Source organism: Helobdella robusta (genome assembly GCF_000326865.2).
Source record: "Helobdella robusta unplaced genomic scaffold HELROscaffold_6, whole genome shotgun sequence".
NCBI classification, from domain to species: Eukaryota; Metazoa; Annelida; class Clitellata; order Rhynchobdellida; family Glossiphoniidae; genus Helobdella; species Helobdella robusta.
In genome coordinates this window covers 743,773-761,140 of record NW_008705330.1, presented here as the reverse complement: position 1 = coordinate 761,140, position 17,368 = coordinate 743,773, and the positions used below count along the sequence as shown (strand labels likewise).

The following is a 17,368-nucleotide window of genomic DNA, read 5'->3' as shown; positions in this document are numbered from 1 at the left end:
ACGTCACGTTTTATTCTTTATTAATTTCCATCATAAATTTAAAATTGTTTAGGTATAAGTGCTCCATTTTATCTGTTCAGTACGCGTCAGAAGATTGTTTATTTTTGGCCCTTTTCGTTTTTTTCATGTAGTTGTGTATGTGGCTGTTTGGGTTCAACGATGTCAAAAGCGATATAATTAAAACATCTTACCTTTCTAGCAACTAAATCCTAGCTTTCAAGTGGCGGGGGTCTAAATATTTGAATTTAGAAGGACTTCAAATTTGTGGCGTCATTTATAGACAGCCCCTTATGTTTGTAAGCTTTTAGACCCCACGAAATTTAAAAAGTTCTTGAGTGATTTCATAAAAATAATTTGAAAGAAAAATTATAAAACATTAAATAAACTCTATATTATTCAAAACCAGTTAAAAATTAAAACGAAAAATTGGAAATAATAACACTGTGATTTGTTAGATTTTGTCCACACTCTCTACATTTTCAAAGGTATTGATCTATGTTAACTTTACTTTTTGTAATAAATTTTGACAAAAAATAACTATTCAATATTAAAAACCACATTTGGAAAGGAAATCTATACAGAAATCTAAACAATGGCCAATCAAAAATTTTGCGGTATGGGTGATTTTAAAATTCGGGAACTGATGACCTGTTTCTGGTAATTTTACAAAATTCCTGTTTCATCCGTTTTCAGTGGTTTTCAAAATTCTTATCTTAATGATTTTTTTGCTAACTACTTTGTTATTTTATTTCACAGAAAATTTTTCATGGTTTTCCATCCATGTCATTTGAATATAAATTTTAAAAACAATTTAAGTTTTTTAATTATTTTAATTAATTTGAGCACTGGATAATCAATTTTTTCACAAGCTCAGTAAAATTCCAGAAAACGTCAACAAAATGAAAATTAAAAAAGATTTTTATAAAATTAAAAATTTATTAGCAAACGCGTTTTAACCGGTTAGTTAAATCAACTTAACGAATAAAAACATTCGATATATTATATTCAATCAACATTTCATAAATTTCAAATTGAGTTTTTCTTTTCCTTCCTTCAATGAGCGAAAATGTTCAACTACGACAACGCTGAAAAATTATCCATGCACGTAAAACGTTCTTCATTGATGAATAGGAATATTGAAATGAGAACCGGCGAAACATCAGATCGGATCCCTGTAATGAATTGCTTCCCTTCGTCACACATAATCTTATGTCAAACAACTTCACCGAAATTCATACTATGAATAAACTTCTGTTAGTCACGCCTAGCCACATGACCGTGCTTGTTTGGTTATCTGAAATTGTACTTGCCAATAAACCGGATTCAGTGAAGTGTAAATGAATATGCATTTCAATTAAGTTTCTTTCTACAAAATAAAAAAATTTACCTGTTTATGCCATCATTTAGATTTTTAATTCACCACCGATTTTTTATTAAAATTTGTTAATAATCATTTTTTTATTTTAGTGTATGTTGGCGTTATGAATAGCCTAGTTATTAAGAAATTTGTTAAATATATTTCTTTTTACGATACATACAGTAAATTTCAGCAGGATATTTTCTATAATACGTTTTTTGTTTTGATCGAAGTTATCAGGTTGTTAAATTTCTATTTCAAGTTTTTCAACATTCATATCAAATTCTTATGTCCGTAATCCAAACCGCATAGATGCATCGTTATTATGAAGATGGCAAACAATAATAAATTAATGTTAAAAAATTAGGATTGGAATTTTTTTTATTCTGTAAATCAAACTCTATCAGACGCAAAGAAAGTCGTAGCAGCATGCAAGGTAGGACAAATAAAATATGAATTTAGAACGGATAGAAATAAAATAAAACAAAGTTGAAGACATGAGGGAAAATTGGAACAGTAGAATAAGTATAAATGGTAATACAAATGGCAATGATAAAATGGAAGTATGAAATAAAGATGCAAGGAAATGAAAAAAAAAGAATTAATTATTAACAATATAGTAGATTGAAAATTGAAGCATATAAAATAACATCTTACAAAACTATAGGGGGAAAAGATGAAAAAAAATGAAAAAAAAAATAATAAAAAAAATAAATAAATGAAATTATAAAAATAAAAGGCAAATAAAAAAAATCGTTCTTAATATAATATATATATAAATATATATGCTGGTAAAAGAGTAAAAGACCATAATTAATGCAGTAATTTATGAAATCTACCAAATTTCTAGCGTTGGATAGTTTTTTATAACATTTCTCAATATTTCGAACCAAATTCTTGTCGTCATTATATACTTTATTGAAGTTTAACTTTAATAAAATAAATAATGACGACAATGAATTCGAGAAATGTAATGAAAAACTATCCAGCGCTACTAATTCGGTAGATTTCATAAATTACTGCATATATGAGTACATATATGTAAATATACATACTGATGAATACATACATACCTTTTTATGACGAGAAAATAAAGAATTAAGATTAAATGAATACTTACAAAATGAGTAATAATACTACAATATGGGAATAATGTGTGAAAAGAATGAATCAACTAGCGTATGTAACGAATTAGTGAATAATTAAAAGGAAAAAATCAACTTAGTAGTATACAAACATAGTAAAAATATTGTTGCATAACTTACATGTGAGAAGTTAACTGGAGTAATGCGGTGCGTTAATGGATGGAATGACTAATGTGCGTGTTGGTATGATGACAGGAGAGAGGATCGAGTAATTTGATACAAAGAATGAACTGATGTGGTGAAGCAGGAGGTGGAGAGGAAAGTTAGGAAAATTATAAATAATGTCGAAAGTATGAATACTTATAATTATAAGTAATATAATGTCAAAAGTTGGTAAATTAAAATAAAAATATTGCGTGTGGCCGATGGGAACTATAAAATATTGAATAGGGTAAGTAATAAAGTGAAATAGAATGAGTTGAAAGATAATGTAAGATGAAGATAAGACAGAAATGCAAGTTAAGTGAAATACGTGGAAGTTAGGTAGAAATTTTTTTATAATAATTAATATAATGAAACTAGATTAGGTCGATAGGTGATTTATGTCACTCTGATGGGTGGTGGTTGATTTGAGTTGTCGATGCATAAATGTTTAATTCTGATGCGTTGAGCAAGCAGTGATTGCGTAGTTGTGTTTGCACTGGTCACTGGCGAAGGTTGTGCGGAGTGATTTTGATCGGTGGTTGTAGAGGGTGTATGACATGATGGCAATTGGAGTTTATTTTGTTAATAGACGGATGTCTTACGTGTTGAAGATTCGGGTGGCAGGTGGATTTAATGGTGGTAAATAACTTTGCCTAATCAGTGTATTGATGAGTGATTGTAGTTGATGTAATTGATGCTGGGCGGCAAAGCCTGGCACGACGAACAGCATATTTTTCGCCGAAGATTATGAAGGACACGATGAATAGTTTAATGTCCTTGTGTTCATGGGAGCGTAATGTTTTGCGGGCGTAGAGTGTCTGTAGGCCTTTCTTGATGATATTATTGATGTGGGGAGTGGTGTTTAGCGTTGACGTGAGAGTGATGCTTGGAAATTTAAGCTGGTCATTGCGAACGATGTTCTGGAGGTTGAATATATATATATTTTTGACTTTTCTTGTCTTGCATGTGTTTTGTTGCATGCGTGTTTCTTTTTTATAGTAGGAATGTTGTTGTGTTCTGATTTGATGTTAAATCTTCTGAACATACGATGCAGGCGGGCGATGAGACTGCAGATTCAGTGAGGGCAAGGCTTAATATTTTTTCATGTAGTCCTGTGAATCACCGCAGTTGTACACATGCGGCAGAGTTTAAAGTAGCAAAACTCTGAACAGAAAATGTAACACAAGTCGTCAACAAAAAGCACACGTTTCATGTCAATCACAGTCACCACGTTTAATGATTTCATACAAAGGGACAACATTTTTTCAAACACGTCACTCACACACTCGTTTGTATTATAACAAATTTAATTCCTATCATGCTTTGTTTGCTATTAAAACATTTGCTCGTCCGATCATGCTCTGTCATATTTATACAAAAAATGAAATTTAAAAACATATTAACTCTTTTAACGTTACTTAAACTTTATATTTGTTATCAAGCATTTTGTTTTCGTTGAATAAATTTCACGTGGTCAGCGGAGAGCGTGGCGGTGCAATAAATTGAAGCGAGTGTGTCTCGGCATTTTGCAGTACCTTCTCTACCAACTCATTTTTCTATATTTATACCTCAACTTGTTTATCAGAATGAATGCATAAATGTTTGCAATCTTTTGGTTGTTAATAACAATTTAAAATGAACTAAATTTTAATTAACAAAAATATTTTAAAAATTCGTTAGGACAATGTTTTTAGTCTGCTGTAAAGATATTATCAATTTTTGACTCAGTAATTTTGTGATCACATAAATTTAGTTCAGAAACCTAAGTTCGTTGCTGTTGCGTTGCTGCTTCGTCGTTGTGTCAGTGTGTGATGGTCAGCGTGAACTTGTGAAATCGTTAGAGTGAAATAAAAAGTGATGTAATGTGTGTAAGCCTTTATGTGTTAATAAAATAAAACATAGTAAATAAAATATAATATAAGCACGGCACACAAAAATATTTTGTGATAATTTCAACGTTCGGTGCCCACATTTCCATTTGCATCAGTTTTTCACCAACCTTACGAAGAAACAGTTTGAATTTTTGCATCAAACGACTAGCATCTGAAAACAATAATGTTACAAATAATAATTAAAAAGCAGAATAGCCATTGAGAGGACTGGAAAGGTAAGTGAATGAATTGATTGAAATGCTGTTTCATCTGCGTTCCATTTTTTAAATATAATGCTGATATAATTCAGTGCTGTACATTTTATTTTGACTTATTAATTATTCATTTGTTGATGTATATTAAATTTATTTCTTCCTTAAAACAAAAATTTAAAAAAAATTGTTGCTTTACAACATATTTTGTATGGAGCGCATGTACAAATGCAATTATCATTTTGCTTTCAACTGTAGTTGACACTGAAACAATAAGTTCTAAGCATCGTTGCAACAGTTAAAATTCTTATTTGAATGACCACATCATAATTGTCGCAGCAAATATTCAATGCCGTAAAATTTGAAACACAGAACTTTTAATTTTGCTAAAAGAACAAAAATTTATTGAAGCAGTTTGTTAGTAGCAGCCACAAATGGAATCGTCCTCAAACTTTTTTATTGCTCAACAGTACGAGACGTGACACAACCAAGACACTTCTCCTCAGTGCTCACATCCTTCTTTCCATGATGCTTTATGACCAAACAAACAGACATCAAACAAAAAATCGTTGTTGCCCACCTTGTGGAGTACCTCTCATAGATAACAGTTCATTGTGGGCAGTGTGTTCTTCTTTACTAAACAATAATTGATCTGATGTTGCTAATTTATGAATGAGGTTTGAGATTGTTGCCTGTGTTTAGTTTTTAGATGCTGAGCTGTGTGACGTATTTTGTAGTTGTTTATAATAATGTTTTTTGCTGCTATTGTCTCAGCGACGTTGTTGTTTTTGTAAATTCAGTGCATTCAAACTTTAGTGATAGTTTTTATAATTTTTGTGATTGCTGGGCTTCTTTATTTTGTTCTGCTGGCATCGTAAAATGTATTGTTCTATCAACGACTAGCAGCGGAAGTTTATTAAAGAGCTCTGTCCAAAGAATGAATGCGTTCGTCTGCTTTTCAGGTTGGTTGGCGTGAACTTTATACTTGCACATTTTGCGGATTATTCAATAAATCGCTTGTGTCTAAACAGCCATGTTAGATTTATTTTCAGTAAAACGTTTAAAATTCCAATGAAATCAAATGCATGCAGAACGTGCAAACAAACCTGGACAAAAATGTCTGTTTTATTGTTTACTGAATTTTTATTAAATTTACAGAAATATTAAAATAAATTTTTGTGAAGTTTATAAATTGTTCCTATGAATTATTGTGACTTAACACGTAGTAAATTTGTTTAATTATTTTAGTTAGTGGTCATCAAATTTTACACAATGGAGCACTTTTTTCCCACAAATAACAAAACATTAATTACAGAAATTAATAACTGTATTTTATAGCAACATAAATGTTAATCAACTACAAAACTTGTGATTGTTCATATAACCAAAAAATACTTTTTTAGGTAAAGGTAGGAACGATTTAATAATAAAAGATGTGCACTGCCGCTACAAACGCCATCGAGTAATGTATCATCGTGCAGTGCAGCATTAGCGCTAATAACCGCTCATAAACGTAATAACCAACTCAGGACAAAGAGGAATAGACAATTAGAGCCATAATAAATAATGCTCTGTACAACAACCACAAAAAAAGTAAACACACAAACAAGCACACACCCATAATCACACAACTTTCCAAAAAATTATGTATCCATGATTTTTTATTTTGTTTTCTACGACCGGAGAAGTAACAAGTCCAAAAGTATAACTGGTATAAAAGTGATAATTACAACATAAGAGCAACAACGAAACCGCAGAAAAACGGACGTAAGATAAGCACAAACTTTTCATGAAAAAAATTTTTGAATCCTTATCTCGAAAACAGAAAATATAATCTTTATCAAGATTTGTGTGGAAAGACCATTTTGAGAATAAGCGTAGCCATCAACGTCATCGACTCGACACTGCATGGCGTCACATATAACATGAATGATATCAGAAATGGGCAAAACTGAAATCAACAATATTGCTCCGAAATTCACTGTGTAAAAAATCAATTAAACATTTAATAAAGAAATAACTAAATGAACTAAATAAACATATAATCTCACAAACCAGTTCAAAGCAGAGTTGAAATGTTGTATTAAAACATCATAAAAGAAATATGAAAGAACAACACATTCCTCTGTGCCAAAACGTTTCTCACTTCCTGAGCAGTTTTTCATAAATCTAACAAGGCAGCACACATCTTAAAACGTATCACGTTGCAGAATCCTCAAGAATAAATCAAAAAAGTATAAAAATTACTGTCACTGATATAAAAAAAACTTAATTTTTTTAAAAAACAGCTGCAAAATGATACTGATAATGATTTTGTGTAAAAAAAATTAAAAGTATAACATTTTCGCGACCATGAAAATAACACGTTAAAATACTTAAACGATTAAAATTTTCGGTCTATAAACAAGAGAAAATTTAAACAACACAATTGAATCAAAATTTTTAGCTCATTATTTGATCAATCAAGTTTTAAAATTCAATAAAAATGAAATCGAAACATAACAACATCACTCAATTCTAGATGGCACCTTATTATTCTCGAGTCCACAAAATGATGGAAACAAAAGTTATCATGAATGAAATTTCTAAAATTGTTGAAAACTCCGAACTCTACTTTGCTTTCCCTATCTATCATTGAATTTTATTATTTTTTATTGACCGGGTTTGATTAATTTAGAGCTAATTGTACGCCTGAGAAAATTGACTTTCGATTTTGAAAGTACGTGTAGCTGAATTTATTCTTATTCAAGTCTTTTTGATAACATAAAATATTAATTTCAGGTTTTAATCGGTCCTGGTTTTTTAGCGTAAAGTTATCAATTAATTAATAATTGGAGTTAATTATCAAACTACTATATGATGTAAAGCCACCGAGAAGCACTTGTCGGGAAAGTAAGGCTGAGCCCTTCAATTCCAGATTTGTGAAGCTTGCGATGCTCCAATTGCAATTGTTGAAAATGATGAATTATTAAAAGTAACGAAAAATTATGAACTGAGCAAAAAAAAAACAAAAAAATAATCAAACCTATTTTCAATTTTCAAGTTCATTTGCTCACTAGTTTTTTATATATTTTGTTTGAGTTAATTATCATCAAAAATTTTAAAGTATGAAATTTAGATTTTTTCTAACCTAAATGCATTTAATAGGCACTAAATCTTTTTGACGCAATTATCACTCCGATGAAGCATTATTTATTAGCAATGATTGCGATATCCAAAAAATAAGCAGTTGAATTGTAAATTTCTGACTGATTTGAAAAGAAAATACCACTACGGGTGCGCAAAAAAGGCGATTGTTCTCAAGCGAAGATACCACAAAAAAATGTTCAGCAGATATTGGATGCAACGATTTATACACTAAACATAAGATTTTTATAAATTTCGAAGGAAGCATATGCTGAAATAATGCAACGCCTCACATTAGCGAGTAACATCTTGTAGTAAAGTCGTAAGATTAATAAAGTTGACCCACCAAAAGGCCATTCCCAAACTTTATTGAAATATTATTGATTTCATTTCTATAAATTTATCCATTTCTGTTTTGAATGATGTTACTGAACTTAATTTTAAGTTTTTTGGATTACATTACTAACCACAGTTGATGGTGCTGGATAAAGTATTATGGAAAGATTTCTAACATTGATACCACTTTCATTGACAAATTTGAATTTTTTTCTTTGCAAAAAACTGAGATCTGACCACATCCGATATGAATCTATTCATCTCATTTTCAGAATTGATATTCCGTTATGTTGTTTCGGCTATGAACCACCAATTTTCAAAAGTTTAATACCATCTTTCTCAATGATGGTCTTATAGCATGAATCTGTGGTTTAATGTTAACGTTCGAATAATTTAGTTTTCTCATCTTTTCAATTATTACCAAAATGTTGGTTCAACTCTCTTGATGACGTTTTTCAACAGGTGATGAACCTGCACATGGGTTAAAAAACTTAACGCTGTTGAATGATTGAATTGATGCCAATCTTTCCACAAATATGCATGGTATAAAGAAGCTTAGTAAATTATTGTAAATCTTAAGAAATTTCAAAGATTTATAGTAATTGCTAAAACGTGTGTTTAGGTCACATGTCTTTTATTTTATAGATGAGTGAGTATTTCTTCTTCAACTAAACTGGTTCATTATAAACATGCCTCATTTGAAAAATTGAGAATTTTTGCAGGTGCGATAAATAAGAAAATTATGCAAAAACTTGGACTGTGCTTCTTCAAGTATGAAAAAATATTTTAAAAGGTTTAAAATGTTACACCAAACTTTGATTAAAATTTTTATTATTCACTTTTTTGTCAAACTATGAATAAATAATTTTATGAACATTGGTTTAAAACGAATTACAAAATGTATGGAAGTGGTCCTAGATATTTTAAAGCAACATCAACTGCTGCATTTATTTATTCGTATGCAAACGTTAATTAATGCATTTTTTAGCAACAGCAGTAGATTGAAGTTAATTTGAACGTGTAATCTTCCTTCTAAAAACAGGAACGGACATTGAGAAACATTTTTTCAATTTTTAATTTTTTTGGCATAATAAATTTTTTGAATAAATTTGTTCACTCAAAAACTTTTTCTAAAAACTCTGCTCAACAGCCAACTTCTATTCAAACCAGGTATAATACAGATGTTCTGCTCATTTAATACCCGTTTCTTAATAGATTTGATAATTTTAGTAATGATGGTGATGATGGTCCAAAGCTGATGGTTTTGGAAAAAAATACTAAAAAGACTACGTAGATCTCAAATTATGGCCTACGATAAAATAGTGATGACGATTTTTTGGGGTTGAACTCTTGCTGAAAGTAGAGACTGGCGTATTCGAGGTGGAATGGTTGAAAAAAGAAGAACCAGAGGTGATCTAATTCAGATGTACAGATTGTAAGTGGCACAAATGTGATAAACTGGCATAATGAACCGATATTCGTGTTTGACCCAAGAACAAGAAGACACAATAAAAGATTACGAATGGAAAAAGTTAAAAAAAACTGCCGAAAAAAGTTGTTTACAAATCGTATAGTCAACAATTGGAATAACTTATCTCAGGAAGCAATTGATGCAAAAGATTTTAATATTTTTAAAAACGGTATAGATTCAATTATTGAATGAATAATTTAAGCTGTTACAGTCACGTTACTACTGTAACCTGACTCAATGCACACACGTGCATCACAGCATAGTGTTAATATTATTATTATTTAAGGTAGTAGTACAGTCAGTTATGGTTTATTAGTTGAGTTAGTATTTAAACTGGTTTCGTTATTTTTCATGTTGGGTTTATCTGTCAGTATCTTCCAGACTTGGTAAGCATATAATAAAATTATTTTTCATAATTTAATTTTTTGTCAATAAATTATGAAAAAATAATTTCACACTTGCTAAGCTAATATATGAAACAAAAATTATTTTTGCAAAAGAAATCGAGGATTTTTATTGTTTATAAAATGCACAATGTTTTAAAAACATTGAGGGATTAGCCAAAAATGTAATTGCAAACGATTGGTTGCTTAATGTGAAAATGAAAATAATTTTTATTGTTTGTAATAAATCGATAAAAAGTTTTTTAACACCAATAAGAAGGTTTGAGTTTTCTAAAAAGAGTGGGCAACCTTTTCTGGCTTATCTCACCGCAGATTGTAGCTAATTTTCATGTTAACATCATTACATTTTCATTCCCAATATATAACCTTATTTTCAATACAACCATAACTCTGGCTAAAATTTCCGGCCCCCTGTGGTTACGCCTCTGCTTAGCGAAATTAAAAAACCATCATCGCTTTTATACAACCCAAGTAAACATTTTAAAAATTTGTTGATCCTACTTATTTTAAAATTGTTGGTACATTTTTAATGGCAAAGCAATAAATTTTAAAAATTTTATTGTTTCAGCACTCGACTGAAAAACTCTGAAAATGAAAAAAACCATTAAAGTTCTTGAAAAATTAAACGTACCACAACCATTAATAAAATGAATTTATGTAAAAAAAATTAAATTTTGAAAAATCTAGCAAAAATATTTTTTTCCTTTATTTGAGACGACGATAATGAGAAAAAAAAATCGCAAACAAAAATAGGGAAAAATTGACACAAATAATTGATGCTTTCGATTAAACTTTCAAAATTGTAGTGTCAGTTAATTGTTTTATTGTTGTTGCTTGTTCAAAATAAATAACTGTATAAACAAATAAAACAAAATAAATAGATTATTTTTTTATTTTTACCGGATTTCAATCAAAGAAAAAACACCCGGAGAAAACCGCCTTTAAATATTTCCTCCGAGAGATATTTATCCTGAAAGTTTTTTGTTCTTTGGATGTTTTCCAGGAATTATCATCATGTCGAAAATATTTTAAATAAGTTTGCCAAAAACAAGTTGAAGCATTCCAAATGTAATGCATCAAACAGGTTCACGAAATCTCATTTCAGAACCATATTACTTGCCATTGGATTATACCAAGATGAATCGAACAGCGATGAACAGTTGAAATGACGATCAAAGAACAATATCCATGTAGGTTTAAGTCACGTGTGTAGAATGAGCAAGCTTTGTTAGAAAACCCGCCTTGCCTGATGAACTTTTAAAGGTGATAGCCAGAGAAAACAAGAAAAGGAAAATATGCATTGATTTATGAAAAAAATGGATCTACAAATTCGACGACATATTGAAGCCTAGCAGCACTGATCAGGAATAAATGGAGAAGCGTTGGTTGTTGAGAAACTTTGGCATCTACATCTGCGTATTGACAAAAAATGAGTACATGTTTTTTATCCGATGTTTTTGTCTTTTTTGTGTTTATTTTTGGCAACACTGCGTAATCAAACTGACCATATTGATAACTTCTTTAAATTCAAGTAAAACCGTTAAACAAATACTGAACTTCAATCATTAGCAATCGTACACGAAAAAGCTAGTAGCGTTCTCTTTCTACAGCAGCCTGGTTTTTTACGTGATGATCAAGAAATCATGCGTAGTACTGTGGTTGAGTGTTGCACACGATCGCCGGCGGTGCAACCGTGGGTGAGGCAGAGAGACGATACATGTACGATGTGACACATGGATGCAAAGACCGAAATTATCTCACAGACATGTCAAACTATTCTTCTACTTGTTGGAGCAAGGACCTGACTAGCATCAAATTTGTGAAAGTGAGTTAGATATTTTGAAAACAGCTGGTATCGATTGGAACCTGTACATACAATCTTTTAAGTAACCCTGTAATTATAGGAGAGCCTAAGACCGTAGTTGAAATGGACGTAAAAATCACATGGGCAGGCATCTACCAGAACAGTGAATTTTTGTCGGCATACTACTAGAGAAAGTATTATGTTTGCTGTCACCGACAGAAGTGCTGTCCTTCTGATGCATTTAATTACGCAGTACATTCGTCCGGGAACAAAAATTATTTCCGATTAGTGGCGCGTTTGCAATGAAATTGATTTTGCAGCCGGCATGGGTTACACTCACGAAACCGTTAATCACCGGCTTAATTTCTGATATGTTAGCGTCAGCCAAACCTGATAAAATACCACCAGCTTTACCATTAACATCAACACCTGATAATTTACCACCAACTACATCACAATTACCACCACCTGATAAGTTACCATTTCCTTCACCTAACATTAGCATTTGATAAATTATCACCGACAACGCCTAAATAATTATCATTATCTTTAACACCAACATCACCTCTGGCAACTTCAAATATCTCATCACAAGTTATATAAATGTCAATATATATATAAAAACATACATATTGATACCAATATAAACATGTGAGTATATATTTTAGATGCCGGTACGTGTGTTATTAATTTTTTTTATCGCAAGTTTGAATTTAACTCCAAGAGGTTATGTTAACCAGATTATGTAGGAAGAAAGTGGCTCCATTCATCAAACATTTTCAACACTAATGAACGCCAACGTCAATAACATAATAATGCATGCACGCACCGAAGAAGATTTTTCACAAGAAAACACGTATATTCGTGAACGTTCATTTATAAAAATACACATGTGAAAGCTCATCATACGCACACTTATGCTCATACACACATATATACACACAAACACACGCTAACACACACACACATATATATAAACACACACGCTAACACACACACTCGCACACACTCATGCTACAGAGACAAAGACACAACCAACAAATGGGCCACATAAACTTCATTTTTGATCGATGCACTGCACAGATGCTTGAGGATTAACAAGTTGAGTTGAAGTTTTGGAAAATTCAGAAGTAGAGGATTTTGTTGTCCTATATCTAATTTTTATAATTTTTATTATTAATACTATTTTTGCTACTATTTCTATTATTGTTTAATATTATTGTTGTTGTTGACGTTGTTTTATTATTATTCTTTTATCATTTATTTGTAGTGACATCATCATTATAAATTATGTTATTGTTATAAATAGTCTGATAAATAACTTACATACATAACGCCTTTTGGCTTTCATATTAAAACTGAAAATATCAGCGATTATTTATAAACATAACATGCGTGTGGGAATATAACGTATAATATGAATACCCGGGTCATTGGGGTTAGCTATAAATTTAATCGTATTAATTAACATTAAATCAGTTGTAGATGTTATATTGTTAATGTGTTTTTATTTCCCGAAAAATTGGTATACGTGATTTCACTGCACATGTTTCTACATGAAGCGTTAAACTATACTTTATGAATTAAACAAAAGGTATTTTGAAGAACTTTTTTTGTTTTTAAACTTAGAATAACATTTTTCAAACCCATGAATATATTTTAAATGATTTAGTTATTAAAAATAAAATTGGATTTGAACTTTGAAATATTTTACACTGAATTGTTAATGACTTTGAAAATGTTTTTATTATATTTTAAACAGTGTCATATTCAAAATAATTTTATAGCAGTGGTTTTGTGCAAATAATTCTGCATAAATTATTATAATTAGTTCCTATTTCATAAATTTTTAACATATTACTTATTTATACAATTTTTTGAAACAATTTTTAATTTGGTGAAACCTCGCAATGCAAGACGGGAGTGACTAACAAAAATGAAAATGTTTTAACCGAAATGGAAAATTAAAAAAAAGTAATTTCCCCAACATCATATGCAACAAACGAAGTTAACATTAACGTGCAATGTCAATCGTTTGCTTTCATTTTTAAAGCGTGGCTTTTTATATGAGTTGCAATTTCTTGCTCATGAAAAAATTACCGGTAGCTTTTTTAATTTAACTAAGGCGGATGAAAGTTGAGTACCAGGTTTTAAGCCAACCGGATTGTATGCAAACCGGATTGTATGTATACCAGATTGTATGTACACCAGATTGTATGTATACCAGATTGTATGCAAACCGGATTGTATGTATACCGGATTGTATGTATACCAGATTGTATGCATTCTGTGGTAAACTTACTTTTTGCGGCCTGTGGGCATCCATAATTTGCCGCTTCAAATGTATGTCAATTTTAAAGACAAAATTAGCTTTAAAACAATAATTTCCATAACATTTTCATGGCATATTTAATATACCATAATATAAAAATATATTTGCATGAAAAATTATAGGAGCCATTCAATAACTATGTCAAGCTTTTTACGCCGTTCTTCAATCCCTCCTCTTCCCTGTCACATCCTGTCACGCTCAGCTGACCCCTCAGCCAATAATTATGTCACACCCGACCACCCCAATTCAACGACCTATAATCTATTATTAATAGATTATAGATGACATCATGACCTAAGTACAAAGTTTTAAACCAGAATAAAAATGTCTCGTAACAATCCAGTTCATGTTCATAGCTAATTTTACCGTTCGGTCCACACTGTTGCCAGATGTTGCTTCGTTGTAACCAATGAAATGTGTGTATCATTGCCAGCATTGTCTACATTCAATCCTGTACACAAAGAAATTATGCGTTTTATTTTCTGTTGCTTTATATTAAAATTGAACAGTAAACGTTAGAAACCTGTAAATTGCAATAGAATAAATATGTCTGCATTATTAAAACATTGGTGAGGATATTCATCATTTAGTAATGGTCCACACACATCACCTAATACTGATGGGTCTCTCCACCAATGTCACAAGAGCCCTACATCGATGATGCAGGTGACTTTTACATTAAAATAACTTTAAGAAGATAAACGTGTCTGTCAGAAGGTGATACGGTCCATTATGGCCAAACAGTTTGTAGCAGGTGTGCAAAGTGCATCTGAAGCGCAATGTTTACATTTGGATATACTCACTACAACTCATTCATTCTTATCCACTTACATGAATCAGAGTATTTTAACTGAATTATGGTTTGAGATGGTTAAATAGACTTTAAGTGCAACAATTCAGAACATAAGGTGTCGTCTAGATTGTTCGAAAATAAAAATTTTAATTTATCTACTGCGCAATCTCTAACTCAACAAACCACTAAATTTTAAATTGCACAAAAGTTTTGAGTTTTTTATTAAATTCTACGAATGCGTTTTGTTTCTTGTTTGTTTTGAAAATCAAATATCTAATAATTTGTTTTTTCTAGTGTTGAATCTCACCTCGTTGTCTATTGATTTAAAAATACAGCTAAAAAACAGCATCATTGTTGACAGAATCAACGTTGTGGAACCAATAGTGTTGAAAAAAGAAAAAGCCAATTAAAAAGGAGATAATAAGAAGCTATTTGCCGGCATGAAAAAAGTTTGTGGAAGCGTTGGCAATAAATTAATTGATCTGCAGAGAGGAGACGGTGGAGAAAAAATCACGTCAAGAGAAAAGATTTTGGACAAATGGCGTGAACACTTCCAAGAACTTCTAAACTGAAATGAACCGCAAAACATTCATCAAACAATAAATGCAATAGATGAATTCGTGAATCAAACAGCAGAGCGGAAAAGATATGACAAATGCTGATAATTGCCAGGATAAAATTACCGTAGAGGAGGTGAAAAAACATCAAAACAGATGAGAAATGGTAGCGCCCCTGGCATATGCAAAATTGCCGCAGAAATGCTAAAAAGTACTGGCCCTTGTTCAATTGTCTGGTTAAACAAAGTGATATCGACAGTTCAGAAGTCAGAACAAATTTTTAAATGACTGGAAAAAGACACCGATAAAAGATTAAATGGATTGTAGTAATTCGTGAGACATCATTCTACTGAGCGTGAGCGGCAAAGTTTTCATACGTGAATTTTTGAACAAATAACGAATAAAATTGATAGACAGTTGAGATAAAATCAATCCCGTTTTAGAAAAAGGAGAAGTTGCGTTGCTCTGATCAGATTTTTTTTCTGCGAATTAAAATGAATTTGGAACATAATGAAGAACTAATGATGTGTTTTGTAGATTTTGCCCAAGCCTACGATTCTATATAAAAAGAAGGGAGCATGGATGATATTAGAAGGATATGGAATTGATGAAAAAATAATATGAATAGTAAAAGGTTTACACGTTGGTTTAGAGTCGTGCGTCAAAATTGTCGGTGAAAAAACCGAATGGTTTAAATTAATGACTGGTCTCAGACAAGGATGTATTTTGTCACCGACCATTTTCAATATAATTTTGAATTATATACTATGAAAGTGGAGCGATTATATAACGATTTGGTGACATCTTTTCCCTCATGCTGTCAGAATTTGAAACATGCCAATGATACTTGTTTAACAACAGACTCATTTGATAAATTATAAATTTTGGTTAAACATCTGGTTAGAGAAAGCAAAAAATTTTGCAAAGGTAAATTTAAAAAATACCGAAAAAACATGGGGACCGTGGCTAAAGTTTGAAATTGATAAAAAATTAATAGAGATGAACAACAATTTTGTCTACCTAGGAAATGAATTAAATGCAAATAAAAAATCTGTTAACGAAGTGAAAAGATGATTTTCTGTCAAAGGCGTTGCGTTCAAAAAACTGCATGAAAAAATTTTTAAACGACACAATATCAGTCAAAAGTTGTAGATGAGAATCTTCCACGCACGTGTGTTACCGATTTTGTTACATGAAGCGAATTTGTAGAATTTAACACAAACTATGAAGAATAAACTGAATGCAGCTGAAAACGGACGTCTGCGAAAAATCACGAAAATCAGTTATCAGTTCCAAATGAAGAGATTAGACGTAGAACAGGTCAGCCATACATAACCGAGGTAATCAGAATGCGCAAAAGTGAATGGGCAGGCCACCTGTTGCTTATGAATTCAAATAAACTAACTAAGGAAGCCATGATGGATAAACCACAAAAGGCAAGACAAAAAGGAAGACCACCACGAAGATGGATCGACTGCTTGGATGAAGATCTACAAAGGGCAGGATTGTCCAAATAAAGAGTTACAAGGGAAAAATCTCGATTGACACTTGAAGAAGTGGCCCCAGAATAGAGACCATTGGAGAGATGTCGTGAGGAAATCAGTAGATGCACACAGCTGATAGATGATAGTGATAATCTTTATTGATTCATCGTTATGCCGTTTTTGGCTCATTTGGCTTTATTTACGAACGTGTTAATTAATGAGGTCAAGCGCTTTTTGCAAACTATGTACAGTCTTTGGTTTGACGCTTTGTACGACGTCATAGTTTTGATGATGTGCAGACCAAATTATATATAGAATGACATAACTGATTA

General features: G+C 31.3%; 1 protein-coding gene across 1 annotated transcript; it reads right to left on the bottom strand.

Annotated features, from left to right (window-relative positions):
• Nucleotides 1-3,146: 3,146 nt before the first annotated feature.
• Nucleotides 3,147-5,722, bottom strand: HELRODRAFT_164017 (hypothetical protein; the record flags this gene model as incomplete). Its single annotated transcript, XM_009029078.1, has 5 exons — nt 3,147-3,299; nt 3,372-3,566; nt 4,646-4,689; nt 5,310-5,421; nt 5,630-5,722. 5 exons carry the CDS (start codon nt 5,720-5,722, stop codon nt 3,147-3,149), a joined length of 597 nt encoding a protein of 198 aa, XP_009027326.1.
• Nucleotides 5,723-17,368: the final 11,646 nt, after the last annotated feature.